At 39.4% G+C, this 16,193-nt stretch overlaps 1 protein-coding gene across 1 annotated transcript in view; it reads right to left on the bottom strand.

Moving 5' to 3' along the window:
* The window catches only part of SIM2 (SIM bHLH transcription factor 2), a 58,833-nt gene that overhangs the window by 8,125 nt on the left and 34,515 nt on the right, over nucleotides 1-16,193 (bottom strand). Inside the window, exons 5-9 of the mRNA XM_040585057.1 lie at nucleotides 15,041-15,126; nucleotides 12,668-12,867; nucleotides 8,715-8,821; nucleotides 3,016-3,163; nucleotides 1,024-1,192 (exon numbers count right to left, since the gene is read on the bottom strand). Of these exons, the coding sequence (XP_040440991.1) occupies nucleotides 1,024-1,192; nucleotides 3,016-3,163; nucleotides 8,715-8,821; nucleotides 12,668-12,867; nucleotides 15,041-15,126 (710 nt within the window). The remainder of the gene's footprint in view (nucleotides 1-1,023; nucleotides 1,193-3,015; nucleotides 3,164-8,714; nucleotides 8,822-12,667; nucleotides 12,868-15,040; nucleotides 15,127-16,193) is intronic.

The following is a 16,193-nucleotide window of genomic DNA, read 5'->3' as shown; positions in this document are numbered from 1 at the left end:
TTGAACTGTGATCTCACTGGCTAAAGGGACTGGCATACCAGCGCATTTAAAGTTCCTTGTCTTCATGATAACTTTACCTTCACTTAACATGGGAACAAAAAACTATTTTGTCATCCTAATATTAAGGGTTTATTTCATAATTTTTCCAGTTTGATTTTAGCTAGTAAGTGTAGGCAGTTTTAAATACCTGAGGGCAGATGTTTGTTGCAAAGCACTGGAATTCACTGATAAATAGGGTAGCAGACCATGAATATGATTTTGTATATGTTGCCATGTCGAGCTTTAGAATGGCAAGAAGACAAAATCTGTCTTTTGCATGACCTGTCGCAATGATTTTCTCTTCCCACTCTCTCCAGACTCCAAATCCTTTTTGGGCTCTCACTGTCCCGAATGCAGTGTATGTGCTAGATGCAGTCAGTGCTGTTTGAAGGTAACAGTAGCCCCTTCCAGCAATAGTCTCAGAATGTGTCATTGTGGGTGTTGGTCTCACCAGCCCAGTTTTATAGACAAGCTCCATTGTTTCCTTTCACATCTGGTTCTAGCTCACCCAGTGATAGTGAGAGATACTCCAAATCCCACTCCAGTGCTCTGTCAGCTAGGATTCATTCTTGTGATGCATTTTCCAGCATAAGGAAACTGCTAATACCTATGTGACATTAAGAACTCTGCATATCAACAGTGAATGAGGTGCATTCTAAACCAGCCCAAATTTTCACAACACAGCTATTCTTAGTACATGTTTTTTTTCTTTTTACCAAGAAAGCATGTTGTTTGTTAAGTACTTTACATACTCTATATCCAAAAGGTTTTGTGTTTGCATCACTCGCCAGAGTTGGTTTGTACTACTTGTGCTGTCCACCTCAAGAACAAAAGGGTCTAATTGCATTCCAGCCTAACAAGGGAGCTCCTGCGGCAGAGCGTACTATCGTCAGTTTTACAGTAAGTTCAGTTCTGGATGATCTCTGTCCTGTCCCAAGCACTCTATGACAACAATTGGTAAGTAAATATTGCTGAAAAAGTTACCTGTTGTGGGTAAGGCGTTGTTCTGAGTTTTGCCTTCATTTTATTACTTTTGGGTTTTACTATTTTCCTTGTTTCCTGCGAGGTAGATACTGAGTTTCTGCATGAAAACTGTGACTTAGAAATAGTAACCTGGTCCAGTGACAACTGAAGTTCCTTATACTCAATATCTCTGCAAAAGAAAAGTCCGATAAAATACATACTCAAACATACCACACAAACACAAAATAGCTCCTTTGACAATACATGTTAGCTTTGACAGTGTTTTCATTTTCATTCTTCCAAGATTTTCACTGAGTCTGTAGTGCAAGTCTGGGGATGTCAGCAGGCAGTGAATCTTATGGTCTGACCCGGTCCCCACTCAAGTCTTTCACAAATGTTCCACTGGGAACAGTGTTAACATCTTTGTACGAAGTGTCCCCACTCTCTGAACCTAAACTGTGCGAACTTCTTAGCCTTCTGTGGCACCCTGCAGTTTGGAATCGTATCCATGTCAGCTGACAGAAAGGCACCGATCAATTCATCTGTCTCCTCCTCAATCAGGAATTGGTCTCTGCCCTGGCTCTCACAATTAGCCCTAAGGAAAGGAAAAGGAGCAATGTTCCTCTCCTGTCAGCACGATGTGCTTTTAACTAGACCACATGAGCTGCAATGTTGTTTTTATGCCAGTCTCTAGACTTTCATTTCTCCTCTGTTCTGTTCAGTTTTATTTGCTCCACAGACAGGGCAGATCTTTATACAAAAGAAGTTAAAAACCAAATCAAGAACACACTGTGGATCGTATTTTGAAACATTAATTGATAACGTTCTGATGGCTGAGCATTTTCCTCTGGTTTTGTCAGTAGCAACAGTGGAGCATATTTTTTAAAGGATAACTAGAAAAAAACTATTTCTCTCTCAATTTCTATCTAGAACTCATTTCTATCACTTTTTGATGATGAATAACCTGGAAGTAAATTCAACTTGAGAACATGCTGTTACATCCCTGGCACGGTGTCCTTCTTTTTACTCAAATCACTTGCCCCAACTCATGATACTCAACCAGATTGCAGGACTGAGTCTTTCCTTCATGCTGCTGGCTCTTAAATCTGTACAGGAACGAGGGCAGAATTAGCCAGTGTATCTAGGGGTGAGTACCTGCTTCAAGTAGCTTAAGGGAACACTCTGTGGTTCCTCAGCTCACACAGTTTAGATCCCTAAGTCAGGTATCAGTGATAACATTGTAATATGCAAACACACGTGATCCTACCACACATCATGCAAACACATCTTACTTTCAATCCAGATTTGAAATGGACCCATCTAGACAAAAGAAAAGAGTGTATAGTTCCCTGCTTTTTTGCACTATTCAACAAAAGGGAGCGGGTACACCCCCTCCCCTATTATCTCTTCAGTCACATGTTTCACTATTACTTATCCCTCTTATTCATTATAGATTGCTGTCTCAGGTTTATATGAAGATCGGAATTTTGTAACGCCTTCATGACTTGAACTAGAATTCATAAACTGCAGATCCAAACTGCTGTATGTTCTGCAGCTCAGTGGGAGCTACTTGCCATTGTAAGAATGTACTTTTGCCCTGAGTAACTGTGCAGCCCAAGGCAAGTGAGGGAATCCTTGGTGATTCACCTGTCCCTCAAAGGTGGAGTGCTTCCTACCATGTCTCTGTCTCCCAAAATGACGCTGTGACCTCTGCTGGGTAGCAGTAGTTTTCACTGGACAGGCCCAGTGCAGTTCTGCTGCTAATTACAGAACTGGGGTCCAGGTCTAACGCAAATGGCTACCAGTGTAATTACATTCAAGCATATGGCATACAAGGCAACCATCAGTAATACTAGTTCTTTTCAGCTCAGGAGGGAGGATATGAGAGAAAAGTGGCTGTAACATGCAAGCACAGAATGATACTGGAAGACACACGTAAAACAAACTCAAGGATTTAATTAGTAATGAATCAATTACTGATAACACATAATGGTACAAAGTATTTTGACTTACGTAAGGACATAATTGACACTCACTATGCAGTGAGGCCGTGATGAACGGCTGTTATGCACAATAGTAGCATAGCTCTGTACCCAAACCCAGCCTCCATGCTTGGACAGTAGTCGATAGTACTTGGTTGTGACTTGGCCTTTCACCAGCACTGTGAATACGATAAAAAAAAAAGCATTTCACATTGCTTGGACTTGTGATCGCTTCCTGGACAGATGTATTTGCAAGGCAGGGACTTTTCTCCCTCCTTCCCTCCCTTAAACTTCCTCTTCTTCCCACCAAACTTTAAACAACCCCCTTATAAAGGTGGCTGTCCTGCCCTTTACATAGTTTCACAAGGTCACATTATTGTTTACAAATAGTACATTGCAAACTATTAGGGTTTGTCTTCCTTCTTTTCCAGTTCACCCTTCTTTCTTATGCTTATATTCTGCAAAAACAATTACTGTTTCTGATCTTCTAACTGCAAAAAAAAGGTTCAAGACAGAAAAAATATTTTGAAGCAGATGCAACTAGCTTGAATTTTTTCCAGCACATTTGGAAGCACTTTTGTCAATCATAGCTTGATAGATTATTGTGTATTTTGCAATGTATTTCATGCTATGATGCTTTTTCCTCTGTAAGCTCTACATTTTAAAGGTTGATGTAAAAGGGTAAAATTCAAATGCTGTTTGGTTCTTAAGCACACAAATAAAGACAAGGACAGAGAGGTGGACTAGTTATCTGATAGTTTTCACTAGAAACGTAATCCTCTATACACCGGTTTGGATTTTCTGTGAACAAAGATGTTTTGGCACAAGGCTATGCTACAATAGGAATTGTGCAGCATCTCTAAATATTTAACCTAGCCACAAATATTCCTGTTTCAGTGCCAGGCATTTGTCTAATGATTCACTAGAAGCTAATGCTCAGCCTTCAAAGGTGGTTCTTCTCCTATGTGACCCTGGAGCATTCCTCTAGGAAACTCAATAGTCTTACTTTTCTATACAATCAGTTATTCATTTTAAATTAGGAAATAAGCTGCTGAGCTTGCTACATAAATGATGTCCAAAAAAAGTGATAAATAGCAGCAATTCCTTCATATAATACATGATTAAGAAATGGAATTGCTGCTTGCAAATGTAGGGCTTGTACTAGACAACTTAGTAGGAAAGCACACTGTAATTTTGTTCTCCCATTGTACATGCTTGGTGCAGAAGCAGATACATAATAAGGAAATAGAACAACAGCTTTCTCTTTCAGCCAACTCTAGCAGAGCAAAAGAACACTTGAATTGAAAATATATGGCCTTATAATTAGTGTTCATAGAAGATTTTTCTCACAGGGAGGGCATCCAATATTAAGTTGGGAACTAAAGAGTGCATGTTCTTTGGGGTTTTTTTCACTGTTTGGTAATTAACTATATGGCTAACAGTCATCACTGTGGTTGACTTTTTTTTTTGTTCAGTTGTTATTTGGGCGAGTAGTGGTTTGTAATTTCAATAGTAATCAGAGACCACGATAATGTGAATAATATGAATTGCCCAATGCAAGACTGACAAATAGAAGAACAAGAGTTCTTGTTCTTGCTAAAAGGTCTTCTAAGTCTGTAACATATAGATGAACCCTCTGGGCTGCTTACTGTCCATCTGGGCACATCACAACATACTTAAACTTTTCTTCAAATCCATTTAAACTCCCTAAGAAAATCAGGCTCTTACAAAATGGCTATAGACAGATCTTTCTGGAAGTGTCAGTCCTCCCTCCATTACAGGATATGGTATCCATTTGTTCAGAAAGCAACAAGATAAAAACCAGCATCTTGCAAGACATTCAAAAACCCATCCTCGCTGACATCAAGCCACTGCTATTTAGAGTTTGAAGTCTCTCTTGATAGCTTTTTGCCTCGTTCTTGCTGGTGTCCTTTTTCATGCCAGCATTTCTAAATGGAATACTCTATAGGGTAGATGTGTGCATATGTACAGATATTTAAGAAAAACATGAGGAATATGTGTCTAAGTATGTAAACACACCTACAAAATATAAAGGCGTGTGTACTCTTTATGTACTGTGTATCACTCCAAGGTAAAGGTCTTGCAGTTGCTACTCAAAGATTCCATGTAACAATGCCAAATAAGTCTGTTCTAAAAATATTTGTAATAATGGCAGCTATATGCCATGGAATCACTATGTTTCTTGTTGTTCTATAATCCAAATGGTCCAGTTCTGGGAAATGATGCTTACATTGTGGCCTAGATAACTAACAGATATTTTTCATAAAGTGGTCTAGGCTTTTCATAACTAAGACTTCGTGCTAGTTTAATGGTCAGGTTTTCCTTTAATCCAAAATGCCTTGCTACTCAGCCTTCCAAAATAGAAATCAGTGCTGTGATGGATTGCTAGCTATAACAAAGTTCTTCTGTGTGCTTTGGGACTAGCTTTGACTTTCTCTCTCTCTCTCTCACCAATTTTTTCGAAATCCCTGTTTTAGCTCTCCAGTTAAGGCAGTACTTTAAAAGATGTGAAAACCACTGATGACTACAGTTTTCAGCTTTTCTTCCTAATTATATGGATAAACCAATATTTCTCCTGGGATGGGGGAGGACTCCATGTCTCCTGCATTTTTAGCAATCTGAGGAAAGTCTGACCTTGGCTAGGGGATAGTAGCTGCGATACAGTAAATGAGGTCAATTTCCTTTTGGCTCTGTGTTAAATTACCCTGTTTGATGATGATTGGGAAACCTCAGAAATGGGAGTGAGGTAAATCCACTACCAAGACAATATGTGCAGGCTCAGGCTTCTTGGTGGCCTCTGCTGCAATCAAACCGGGAGGATTCAGTGGCTTTAGCCTTGGCTCTTGGATGTGCCATTTGTAACTGGGTGTTCCGCCGTTGTGGTTCCCTCCTGGTTTAGCAGGCAATCTGAAAAAGGCACTGGGCTGGCTGGGCTGGTCCTTCTGGTCTGTCATAGATGGCTATTTTAAAAGGTTCCAGCAGGCTCACAGGCATGTGGCTGGGAGTTCCTAGCCTGCACTTAAGGGTACCACTAAGTGAAATGGACCTCTTGGTTCCTCACTCACAGCGGTTATTGTTTTAGCTTCCCTGGCGCACATAACCCAGTGTGTCATCGGTCCAGCCCTCCAGCAGCACAGTCAATGGACCGTGCCCTAGCAAATTCGACAGTTCTTTTGCCCTCTTAAAGCCTAGTGCAGCACTGACAGAAGGTTTAATTGCTGGGGGAGCAAAAGTAGACTCAGTGCCACAGACAGAGTGTAAACTGTGCTCTGCTATAAGATAGATTCTATAAATACATAGGTTGACTTCCAGGAAGCAGCAAAACTGTTTGGTGATGACATCAGCTGGGCCCAGGGCTTGCCTTGCCAAGGCATAGAGATGTGGCTTTTGTAAGAGTTTATGTGGGAAAAGCAATGATGTTACAACATGTGGGATGCACAAAGTCCTCCTCACAGAGAAAGGATGGTGCAAATGAAGTGATTTCTCTGAGGCCAGAAAAATATTTTGCATATACTGGAACAAAGGAATATTTTGTCTGTATTGGAGCAGCTTCTCTATCTTGTCTTTTAGAATGCAAGATCCTTAGGCAAGGACTCATTATATGTGTGGCCGCATTTTCCCAGTTGCAGAAAACAATATATATCGATGGTGCTATAGAAATAAATAAAACTAGTTAAAATGCAAGTAGTTTTTTCATATAGCTGGAAGCTAATCAAATATTTAAAACAGGAAACACTTGGCTGCCAGCACACCTTAGGCAGATACTCACTTCTATGTTTTCCTCAGTCCGAATTTCTTGTTATAGCACTTCTAACTTGTTCTCCTCACTGTTTCCTTTGTTTTGTTCTCTCTGCTGCCTAACTTAAAGTTCAGTTCCTTTAGGTCTTCAGTTTGGGATTTTATTTTTTTCCTCTTTGAAAAAGCAATTTGTTACCCTAGGTTAGGGTTGCCTTTTTTTTTTCTTTCTTTTTTTTTTTTTTTTCTTAATACCCTTATTAGGTGTAAGATGTTTCTCTCCAGATTTCTTCATCAGATGACACTTAATCATTAGATTGCTTTATAGAATGGTACGTCAAACTTGCCAACCTTTTACTGTTCATGTTCCTAAGACATTTACTGATGGATGGTGGGGGAGTTATAACAGTGCTCCCCAGAGGAAGTTTGCACACTTTACATCTGTTTTAGTAATTCCTATTACTTGGTATTCTAACCATGATTCTGCACTGTTCCCACTGTTGCCCAAGCATTAGCCATTGTTTTTTGCTTCTTGGCATTCATTGGCTTTGACGCTTTCATTAATTTCTATGCATATGTCTTGCATTTTTATTCTGTTTTTAAATTTTACGTTACCGTTGTGATTCAGATACAGTATCTAGAGAACTGCTTTTAATTATTCTGTTTGGTTGAGGGGTTTTTTTGTCTCTTTATCTAAAATTCCAGTCATACATAGATCAAATCAGCAGCCAAAGTACAAGTCTTTTACCACACGCACAGAATTATCTATCACTCTGCTCTAAAACAGAGAACTGTTTTTCAGAGATGATTGTGGCTATAATGGCATCATCTCTATACTGGTTGACATAGGTATTTCAAATAGTCTTGTGAAAATAGTGAGTGATATTTTGTACAGGTCAAAAGTCAGATCCAAATGCAGACATTAACACTACAAAGAGGATGCCCCCAACAGGACATTGCCATGTATCCTGGTCATTCTAGTTTTTAGTTTGCAATGGCCCAGAATATTCAACAGTGTTTTGGTAAATATGAACTCACTGCAAAGATCATATTCTGCTTTCCAGGTGTAACACACACTGCCATCAACAGAATTCAGCACTTGGAGTTTCAGCACTGACTTAAGAAATATAGTTACAACCTCCTTTATAGTCCAGATCCTTATGCATAGCACATAGTAAGGTGAAGAACTGACTGCTTTCTCCTTCAGCAAGCCTGAAAGAAGGATTTTACTCTGGCTGCTTTCAGCGTAAAGGAGCAATCTGGAAAAAAATTCACTGACATTGATTTTTGGATGTCATCTTTGCATCATATGGGCTGCAGCACAGTGTGCCAAATCCAGAGTTCAACTATTCCTTCAATTTGCTTCTCAAATTAATGTGCTACTGAATGAACTGCTTCCCAAATCCAGATGTCTGAAGATATGATTACTGTCTCCTTTGGAAGATGGGGAATTATTAGATGTATAATATTTTTTTCCTGACACTCCATTCTCCAAACCTCATCCACATGCTATTAACGAACATTCATCTAAAGATTTTTTGGGTTTGCATTCACTTCAAACATGGAATGATTATGATTAACATATTTCAGAGGAATGGAGAGCTGTTGCATAACGTTTCTCTTAACAACAGAGGCTAGTAAAGTTCAGATTTTCCCTCTGACTCACTCACTCTTTTGCTTTTCTCCTTTCAGGAGTTCACCGCCCAGAATCAAGTCCCAATTTTCAAAAGAGCCTAGGTGCTTTAAGCAGAAAGATGAAAGTGGCCAGGCATGGTTTTTTTCAGAAGCACAGCATATTGAGTATCTAGCTTATTAGCAGAACTACTGGTTTCCTTAACTGATAGCCAAGCACTTTTGAAAAATCTATCTTGTCAAGATTTTGAAAGCTTTCTCTATTTTCCAGCATAGGACTTGTTGTCTGCAAAACTTCTCACTCAACTTAATAAATTTCAGTCTAGCTTTCTTTTTACTTACACAGATGATGAGCATATCGTAAATGGAACACATCACAGCCATGAACATGGTGGTAGAGGGTTTTTTCTATGAGATCTTGGGGCTCATATCCAGTTAATTCAGTCACCCTGGAAAAGGAAGATTCTATAATACACAGAATCTCTAGGAATAATCAGTTTCATTAACGTAACATTTGTGCCAACAAATCAGGTGCCTAAAAACTGCAGAACAAAATGTTAGTTTTGGAAGCAGAAACCTCATCTTTATAAGAAAATAAACCCTCTCAACCCAGCTGAAGCAAGGTGCAGCCATTCCTTGGCCAGCCTTACACGCAGGCAGGAAAAAGAGTTCTGTTACTTATTTCCACTTTGGGCTTTTGCCACTGCCATGCATGATCCTTTGCACAAAGATCCAATCGAGGAGCCATTCATAAAGCAATAAAACTACTCTTGTGTACTGCAGACACATTTTCATTTGCTTTTGCAAACATACAAGTGTAGCATGTGTATCAGTCCATAGAAGCTGTGATCATGGTCCATAAATAAATTCAGGCTAACACTTGACAGCAGAAGCAGGAGATTATTGGAGCTGAAAATGTGGAAAGTCAAGGAGCTATGAAGATCACAAGCTAAGAAAAGGAAGGCTGAAGCTAAACTTCAGAAAAACATTCTCACATGATGAGAAGTAGAATAATGGAACAAACTTGAAAAAGCAGCATCTCTGCAGATGTTAAAGAGCCAGACTACACTGGTCAGACCTACACTGGGTCAGACCTGAAGAGTCAAACTTCATGGTTCAAAATGGACTTTTGTTTATTTAGCATAGTTGCTGGAGAACAAAAATCCTTAAAGTACATTGTGCAACTCAGCCATAATGTGGCTTGTTCACCTAGTGTTGCTGGGGGTGTTTTATGCTGTGCTGTCCTGAGCTTTCTTCACCTAAAAAGGTAGAACACGGGTACCATACAAAGGCATGTATGCCTCAACAAGCAATACAGTCCATTAGCAGGCAGTCTGTAGAATAAAATTGTTACTGCTGAGGATCTACTTCTGCAGCAGCAGATGCATCTGCCTGTTTTAATTTCAGGACTTTTACTTGGGACTAGCTCTAGTCTAGGCCTGTGGACTGAAAGCTTTCTAACAACTGGAGTGCCTTTGGCATGATTTTGGAGGTTGTCCTCCAGTTTATATTAATCCAGAAGGAACCCAGTTCACATGCCTAAGGCTTCTTCATGACATGAACTGCAGTGCAACGAGTAGGGGTGGTCAGGACATTCACTTCAAGAAGATGCTTCTGGTCTGGACTTCAACACTAATGAGGACACACTGTATCACAGAATAACACAGTCATATCTACAGAAATTAATACAGGGGTCTCAATCAACATGTGTTGGGATGAGGGGGGGAGTGTTGCAGATAATGTAAACTTTGATTACTTTTTTTTTCTTTTGTAACTATTATGTATCTTCTTTACTCATACCCTAACTTGGCAATCATGCGGACCCCACAGAGACTGGGGACTTTACATTCTACTTGAGAGAGTGTCAGGTGGTGGGATTTTCTGAAGGAAATCAGAAAAACAACAATAAAAAAGCCTTCATGGTCTGATTTATTATAAATACCGTACAAATACATCCATATTTCCCCCAGCTATGCCTTCATGTGGGAAAATCTTGCATGCCTTTGCCTCAGTCAGGGACTGCCAGTGCGTAGTGAGCGTGTGTCCCTTTCTGCAGGATGATATGTGAACATATGCCTGCGTTTCTCCTCTGCAGTGTGCACTGTCCCTCCTGGTTTACAATTCTAGAGGCCCAAATTCTCGCTTAAGCCTATCAGCATGGTGAAAATTCCTGTTCAGGTTTCAGTGCCCTTTCTGACTTCAGTGCAATTAAAACAAGGGTGGCAGTTTCATCCTGCTCACTTAATTGGAAAGTACAGGGACAGATAATCCAAACCCAAGCAAAATGCCCCAAACCTAAGCCACATGCTAATTTTTCTGGAGATGCAGCCTCACTTTGAAGCTGGTCTTCTCATGGGCCAAAATCCCATCATTAGCAGTTACTAGGACACCCAAACTTTTGAAAAGTTTGAATCTGGAAATAAACTTAGCTGCTTGACTTAACCTTGACACCAAACCAACTCCTCAATAAGCCACTGTAGGGAGCTTGGGCTCTGAACTTTGTTCTTTGCTGTGACCAACACAGGGAAGGAAACAGAGCTTGCCCCATAATCAGTTCTGCCCTCTAGAGTTCTTTAAAGCCTTTGTAAACCATGTGGCAGTGAATGCACAGGCTGCACCAGGAATGTCAGAACCAACAGATCCCGCCTCCTTTTTCTGGTGACCTTGATAAGTGAACTCTTGCATGTTTCACTTTGTATCAAGTACCTAGAAAGGCTTATTTAACTGCTCCTTCCTATGGCCTTCAGACTGGCCTGTCTTCTGTGACTGCTACCTCCAAAGATCTAGCAATACTTTTCCTTGTATGGATACCAGAAGCAAGCCTGAAAACGGTTTTGTCTTATTCCTAATATGTCCCTACTCTGAGCAAATGTAATTTGGTTTGCTCAGCTGGGAGAGCAAAGGGCTTTGGTAATGCTTATTACCCCTGGTTGTCCTGTGTGTGGATGACACCCATCTGCTCATTGGTAAACACAACTCTGCAACAGTACTGGTCCTATCTGTGCTCCTGTCAACACCTCTGGTTATACTGTCTCCTTTGAAGACACTCATGTCTCCAGGCAGTTCCTTTTAGGCATATAATTTCCTTTTTTCCACAAGCAAAGACATGTTGCTAAACCCTTGTGCTGCTTTGTAGCTGTTACATTAAGTAAAGGGGGGGGTGGGGGGGAAGATAAAAGATAAAAAAAGAAGGATTCCAGAAACAACTAGTTCTTTGTATTTTAGCAGCTGATAGCCCACCGTGTCATTGACTTAGGTGGAGAAGGAGCATGTTCTTGCATGGTTGACCTGCCATGCAAAACTTCCCCGCTGTCTTGGGTACAAGACTCTTTCTCGCTGCTACACTTGAGTATTGTTTCTGCTTCTTGCAAATCCAGAATGCCAAGGAAATGAGAGTGTATGTGACATATTGCTCCACATGCAGGGATTTCTGAAGAATGATCATCTTGTCAATAGTCCAATCTGTTATATTGTCTGGGAATTGGGCTTTTCCCCTCAAGGTATCTTGCACTGCAGTGTACAAAGTATCATTGTACACGAAAAGATACTATGTTTCAAAAAGAGAGTAATGTATCATTTCACAACTCCTCCAGTTCTGGTTTTGTGCTCTGGTCTGGTATGTGAGCTCTACCAGCTGAGAGCGAAGGCAGGATTTTCTTTCCTCAGCAATACCCATTTTCACACGTTTTAAAAAGGCTGTGTTTTCATGTAGTAGCCAAATTAATTCATCTTCATTCTAACAATCCCATTAGTAGGGTTGATTTCATTGTTGCACTATTACACTAAAGTGCAGAAGACTATGTTTTCTTACTAATCTGTCAAAAGCTTTCTGGATGACCCCAGCAAGTCATTTGATCTCAGGGTTTCAGCTGTGGGGTTGTTTATTATCATTATTATTATGATTGTTGTTGTTGTTGTTATTGTTACTGTTATTATTGATCATGGTACATCCTTATTCCTTTTGCTAGCTTTGTGTGTTAAAATTTATGTCTTTTGAGGTAAAAATGTAATTCTGCTCATCTGCCAACTACTCACAACAAGAAGGCTTTAGCTGACTCTCTGAAACTGTAGGTAACTATAGGTTCAATTGTATAGGCTTTTATATGTTGGCATTCAAGACAAAGTATGGTCTATCCAGCTACCTGAAGGGCTTTGAATACCCACATGGTCTTTGTTGGTCCAAGTCTGTTTTGGACTGCTTCATTTTTTCATGGATATCTTCACCTGTTGGGAAACACTGTAGCTTATGATAACACTTTGAAAACATTTATGCTAGAAATTAAATAGCTGCTTACCTGGAATCTAGGAATATCAATTTTAAGTCCAAACTTGCTCTGAACATAAACATATTACTGTGAAGTTTGATCTCAGTGATTGCACTGGGAGGTAAAGATTGACCTACAGCCACCAGTCCAACAATTTGGTAACAGGAATCATACAAAGACATATCTAGCATATACTGCCGTATCTTCAAATAGCCACTGCAATGGATCACCTGGCAGGAGAAGAAAATACACTCAGTATCTGATGGCAATGGAAGAGGCTGCAACTCAGGTGACCACCCAATTCCGATGAGGTTATAAAGCAATATACACTTATAATAATTAAATACTGTGTAGTATGTTAAGGCTTCAAAAATGCTGTTAATTTATAAATGGAGGTTAAAACACAGTAAATGTCATTTTTTCTGTTTACTGTCAACATGATTAATCCAGTATTAAAGCACATGGTCTTTGGGGACTATCTAGACTGCTTTCTAGTTAATACTTTAAACTCTCTTTGATATAGATTTCTTGTAGATACAGTCAGTATTCCTGTTCATTAATCAAATAATCTGGAAACTGCTTTTTTAAATTACTCTTCTCTCACACACGCACAGAGGTATATATGAACATTTATATTTTAATGAGTTCTTATTCTGATGAAAAACAGACACTTTAAAAACCCAGTGGAGATTAATGCATCACATTTATAAAGATTAACTGCTGTATATGCTAATGCACTAAAATTAAGTTCTCCAGCCAAGTTCATATGACATTGTTTTGACATGTGACCAAGCCCAGGGTCTTGAGACAAGATTCCTGAATCCCCATATGCAATTCCTAATCAAAAAAGCAATAACTTCAGTGTTAGACTGTAAAAATCCATAATGTCAGCTAAAGGGGGGCGTGGAATGGTAACCTGGAGAATCATTTGTGCTCCTGCTGATTTCCTACTCCAAACAGAAGGCATACTACACATCCATCAGCTTAATTTCTGTATTTGACTTTTAATTGTGTCCAATGGAAAGGAATTAATTTACATTGTATATAGTACTTCTGAACAACCTACTAAACAGTCATCTATAAACAGGCTCCTCCTGTGTAACCTTCCTTCCTGCCTCCTCTCCAATCACCAAGTGATTAGGATGTTTAGCAAAAGAACAGTAGCAAGCAGAACTTATTTAATTTCTCTCAGCAGAACCTGCTAATTCCTATACTGATTCATGAGTTCTTCCTGTGCTTCAGTTAATCAGGTGATATTTTCAAAATTAACTCCTGACTCCAAGTACAAAGAGAATAAATTTAGGCCAACATCTCTCTAGATTAATACATCCTTAAATGTTTCACTGTGTAAAATTTTAATAGTGACCAAAAGAAGAGTGAAGGTGATCCCTCTGATTAGCAGTCATAAATGGGAGTGGGGGAGAAACCCATACAGAGATACCACCACTAAAAACTTTACTCTTTTACCTGATTTCACTTGCAGCTTTGGGACAGAATTATTTTTGCTGGGAAGCAGCTGAGCAAATAGGGGTCCATATAATGCAGAATTATCAGTCTAACCAAGTAGATAGTAGTGTAAATAGACAGATATATGTCTGGACCTTGAACACATTCCTTAAAAGAGCTCTGCTTCTCTTGCATGCTTTTCGTTTTGTTTTTGAATTACTCAAAATGAATCTTTACCAGACTGTATGTGAAGTGACAGAATTACACCATGTAGCTCAAAGAGCAGCAAATGCACACTGTAAAGTTGAAAATAAGAACTACCTGAATGACAGGTATTATTATAGAATCTCAGTATTTGCTGTGGCTTCTGATTTCATGTAATAAATAGAAAATTAATACAAAAGGTAAGATTTATAAACAAACATGGTGTTTTAGTATAATTCAGCCCTGAGTTGATAGTAATGATTGTTTAGGGTAACATTACAGTCTCATTAATGTTAAGGTAATTCTGGTCAGGCCAAAGTGACTCGTACAACTGGGTGTCTGCTCAGACAGAGCACGGTAACACCAAGGCAGAAGGCTGTGGGAAGACTTCCAATTTCTTGTGTATGGCTTCCTGCCTCACTTGCCTCCAGTTCCATAGGGGAATAAGACCTAGCTGTGTGCTCTCCTCACACCTCTGTGGCTGTGCTCCAGCCAATTCCCCAGTCTGAAACAAAGATCAGGATGTGGGAATGTGCAACAAAGCAAACTGCAACTCACGGTGAGAGTCTAGACTTGCATTACTAAGGGAATCTGCAATCAGCAGTGGCATTTTTTTGCATCTGTTCTGATTTTTTCCATCACAGTCTTTGCTTTCAGCTACACATATGTAAAAAACTGAAATAAACTAACTTGTCACTTGTGAATACTTGCCTGGGCGAGGGGGATGGGGAGAGAAAAGCTTATATACATTACCTTGTAGCCACTGCATGTCAATCCTGCATTCCTCTTGGCTAGGACACACTTCATTCTCAGGAAGAATGATCTCTCAATTTCATATTCTGAAAACATAAAGTACACTGCTAATTTATTACCGAAGATTTCAAAACTGTCCATAACATCGCCTTTCATGATTTAACAGATGTGCTTACATCTCAGCCTTAGGGAGCAATAGAATGCAGCCATTCTACTTTCCCACTCAATCTCTGCCCTTAGGATTTATTTCACCTTCATGTTGGGATTCTTTGTGAAAGTTGGACAAGTCAACATGACTAGGTCTCCACATTTCTGGTTTTACCACCCTTGTTTCTAAACAGCTAGTTACCAGCCCCTATTGGTAGAGAGAAGGAAACATGCCCTTTGGAGTGTTAGGTAAATTAAGGTACTCTCTAAAATAACAGCAGAAAGGAAAACAAGAAAATTCATTGGTTTTGTAATAATTTGAGCGTACATAGTTAGCTGTGCCCAGACTGATGAACTTCTGGTCTCCATATGCAATATTAATACCTGTTTCACTGATGTTCAAAACCATCTTGGCAGATGTTTTTAAACAAATGTCTTCATGCATGACCTCCAGAAATGTCTTAAAGTTAAATATTGCTCAGGTACACATTTTCTACTAAGAATAAATTACTATTATATTTAATGTTAATTATTCTCAGTAACAGTTCAGACATAGTTCTGACTTTTTTTACTGAAAGTTGCAGTTTGCCAAAACACAACTATATTAGGGAAAGAAATCTCACTTGGTACATCTGTGAATAGGAAAATCAGGGAAGCAGAGTGGTGTTCAGGTTTTTTGCAATGTTGTATTACCTTCTAACTCACCATAGGGTTTGATCCAAAGTCCACTGTAATCAGTTGGATTCTTGCTTTAATTTGATGTAACTGTTGAGTTGTATTCCCAATTTTTGTGCATCCATCCCCTAATTAACACCTCTTAGCCACACACCTGCACTGGTTTGAGCCTCAGACCACTACCTGGAAACCAATAAACTCTCTATATTAAGTTCTGAGTTTAAAGGTCTGAAGATATAACCACAGAAAAAGGATTTAGCAAGGAAGGAAAAGAAATGCACTATGTAGTGTATCTCAACTAGTATCAGCCTTCCTGAGCATTTTAATTTTC

This window comes from Falco naumanni, chromosome 2 (genome assembly GCF_017639655.2).
Source record: "Falco naumanni isolate bFalNau1 chromosome 2, bFalNau1.pat, whole genome shotgun sequence".
Taxonomy (NCBI): domain Eukaryota; kingdom Metazoa; phylum Chordata; class Aves; order Falconiformes; family Falconidae; genus Falco; species Falco naumanni.
Note: the sequence above shows the minus strand (reverse complement) of the source record. Positions and strands in the feature narration are given on the sequence as shown.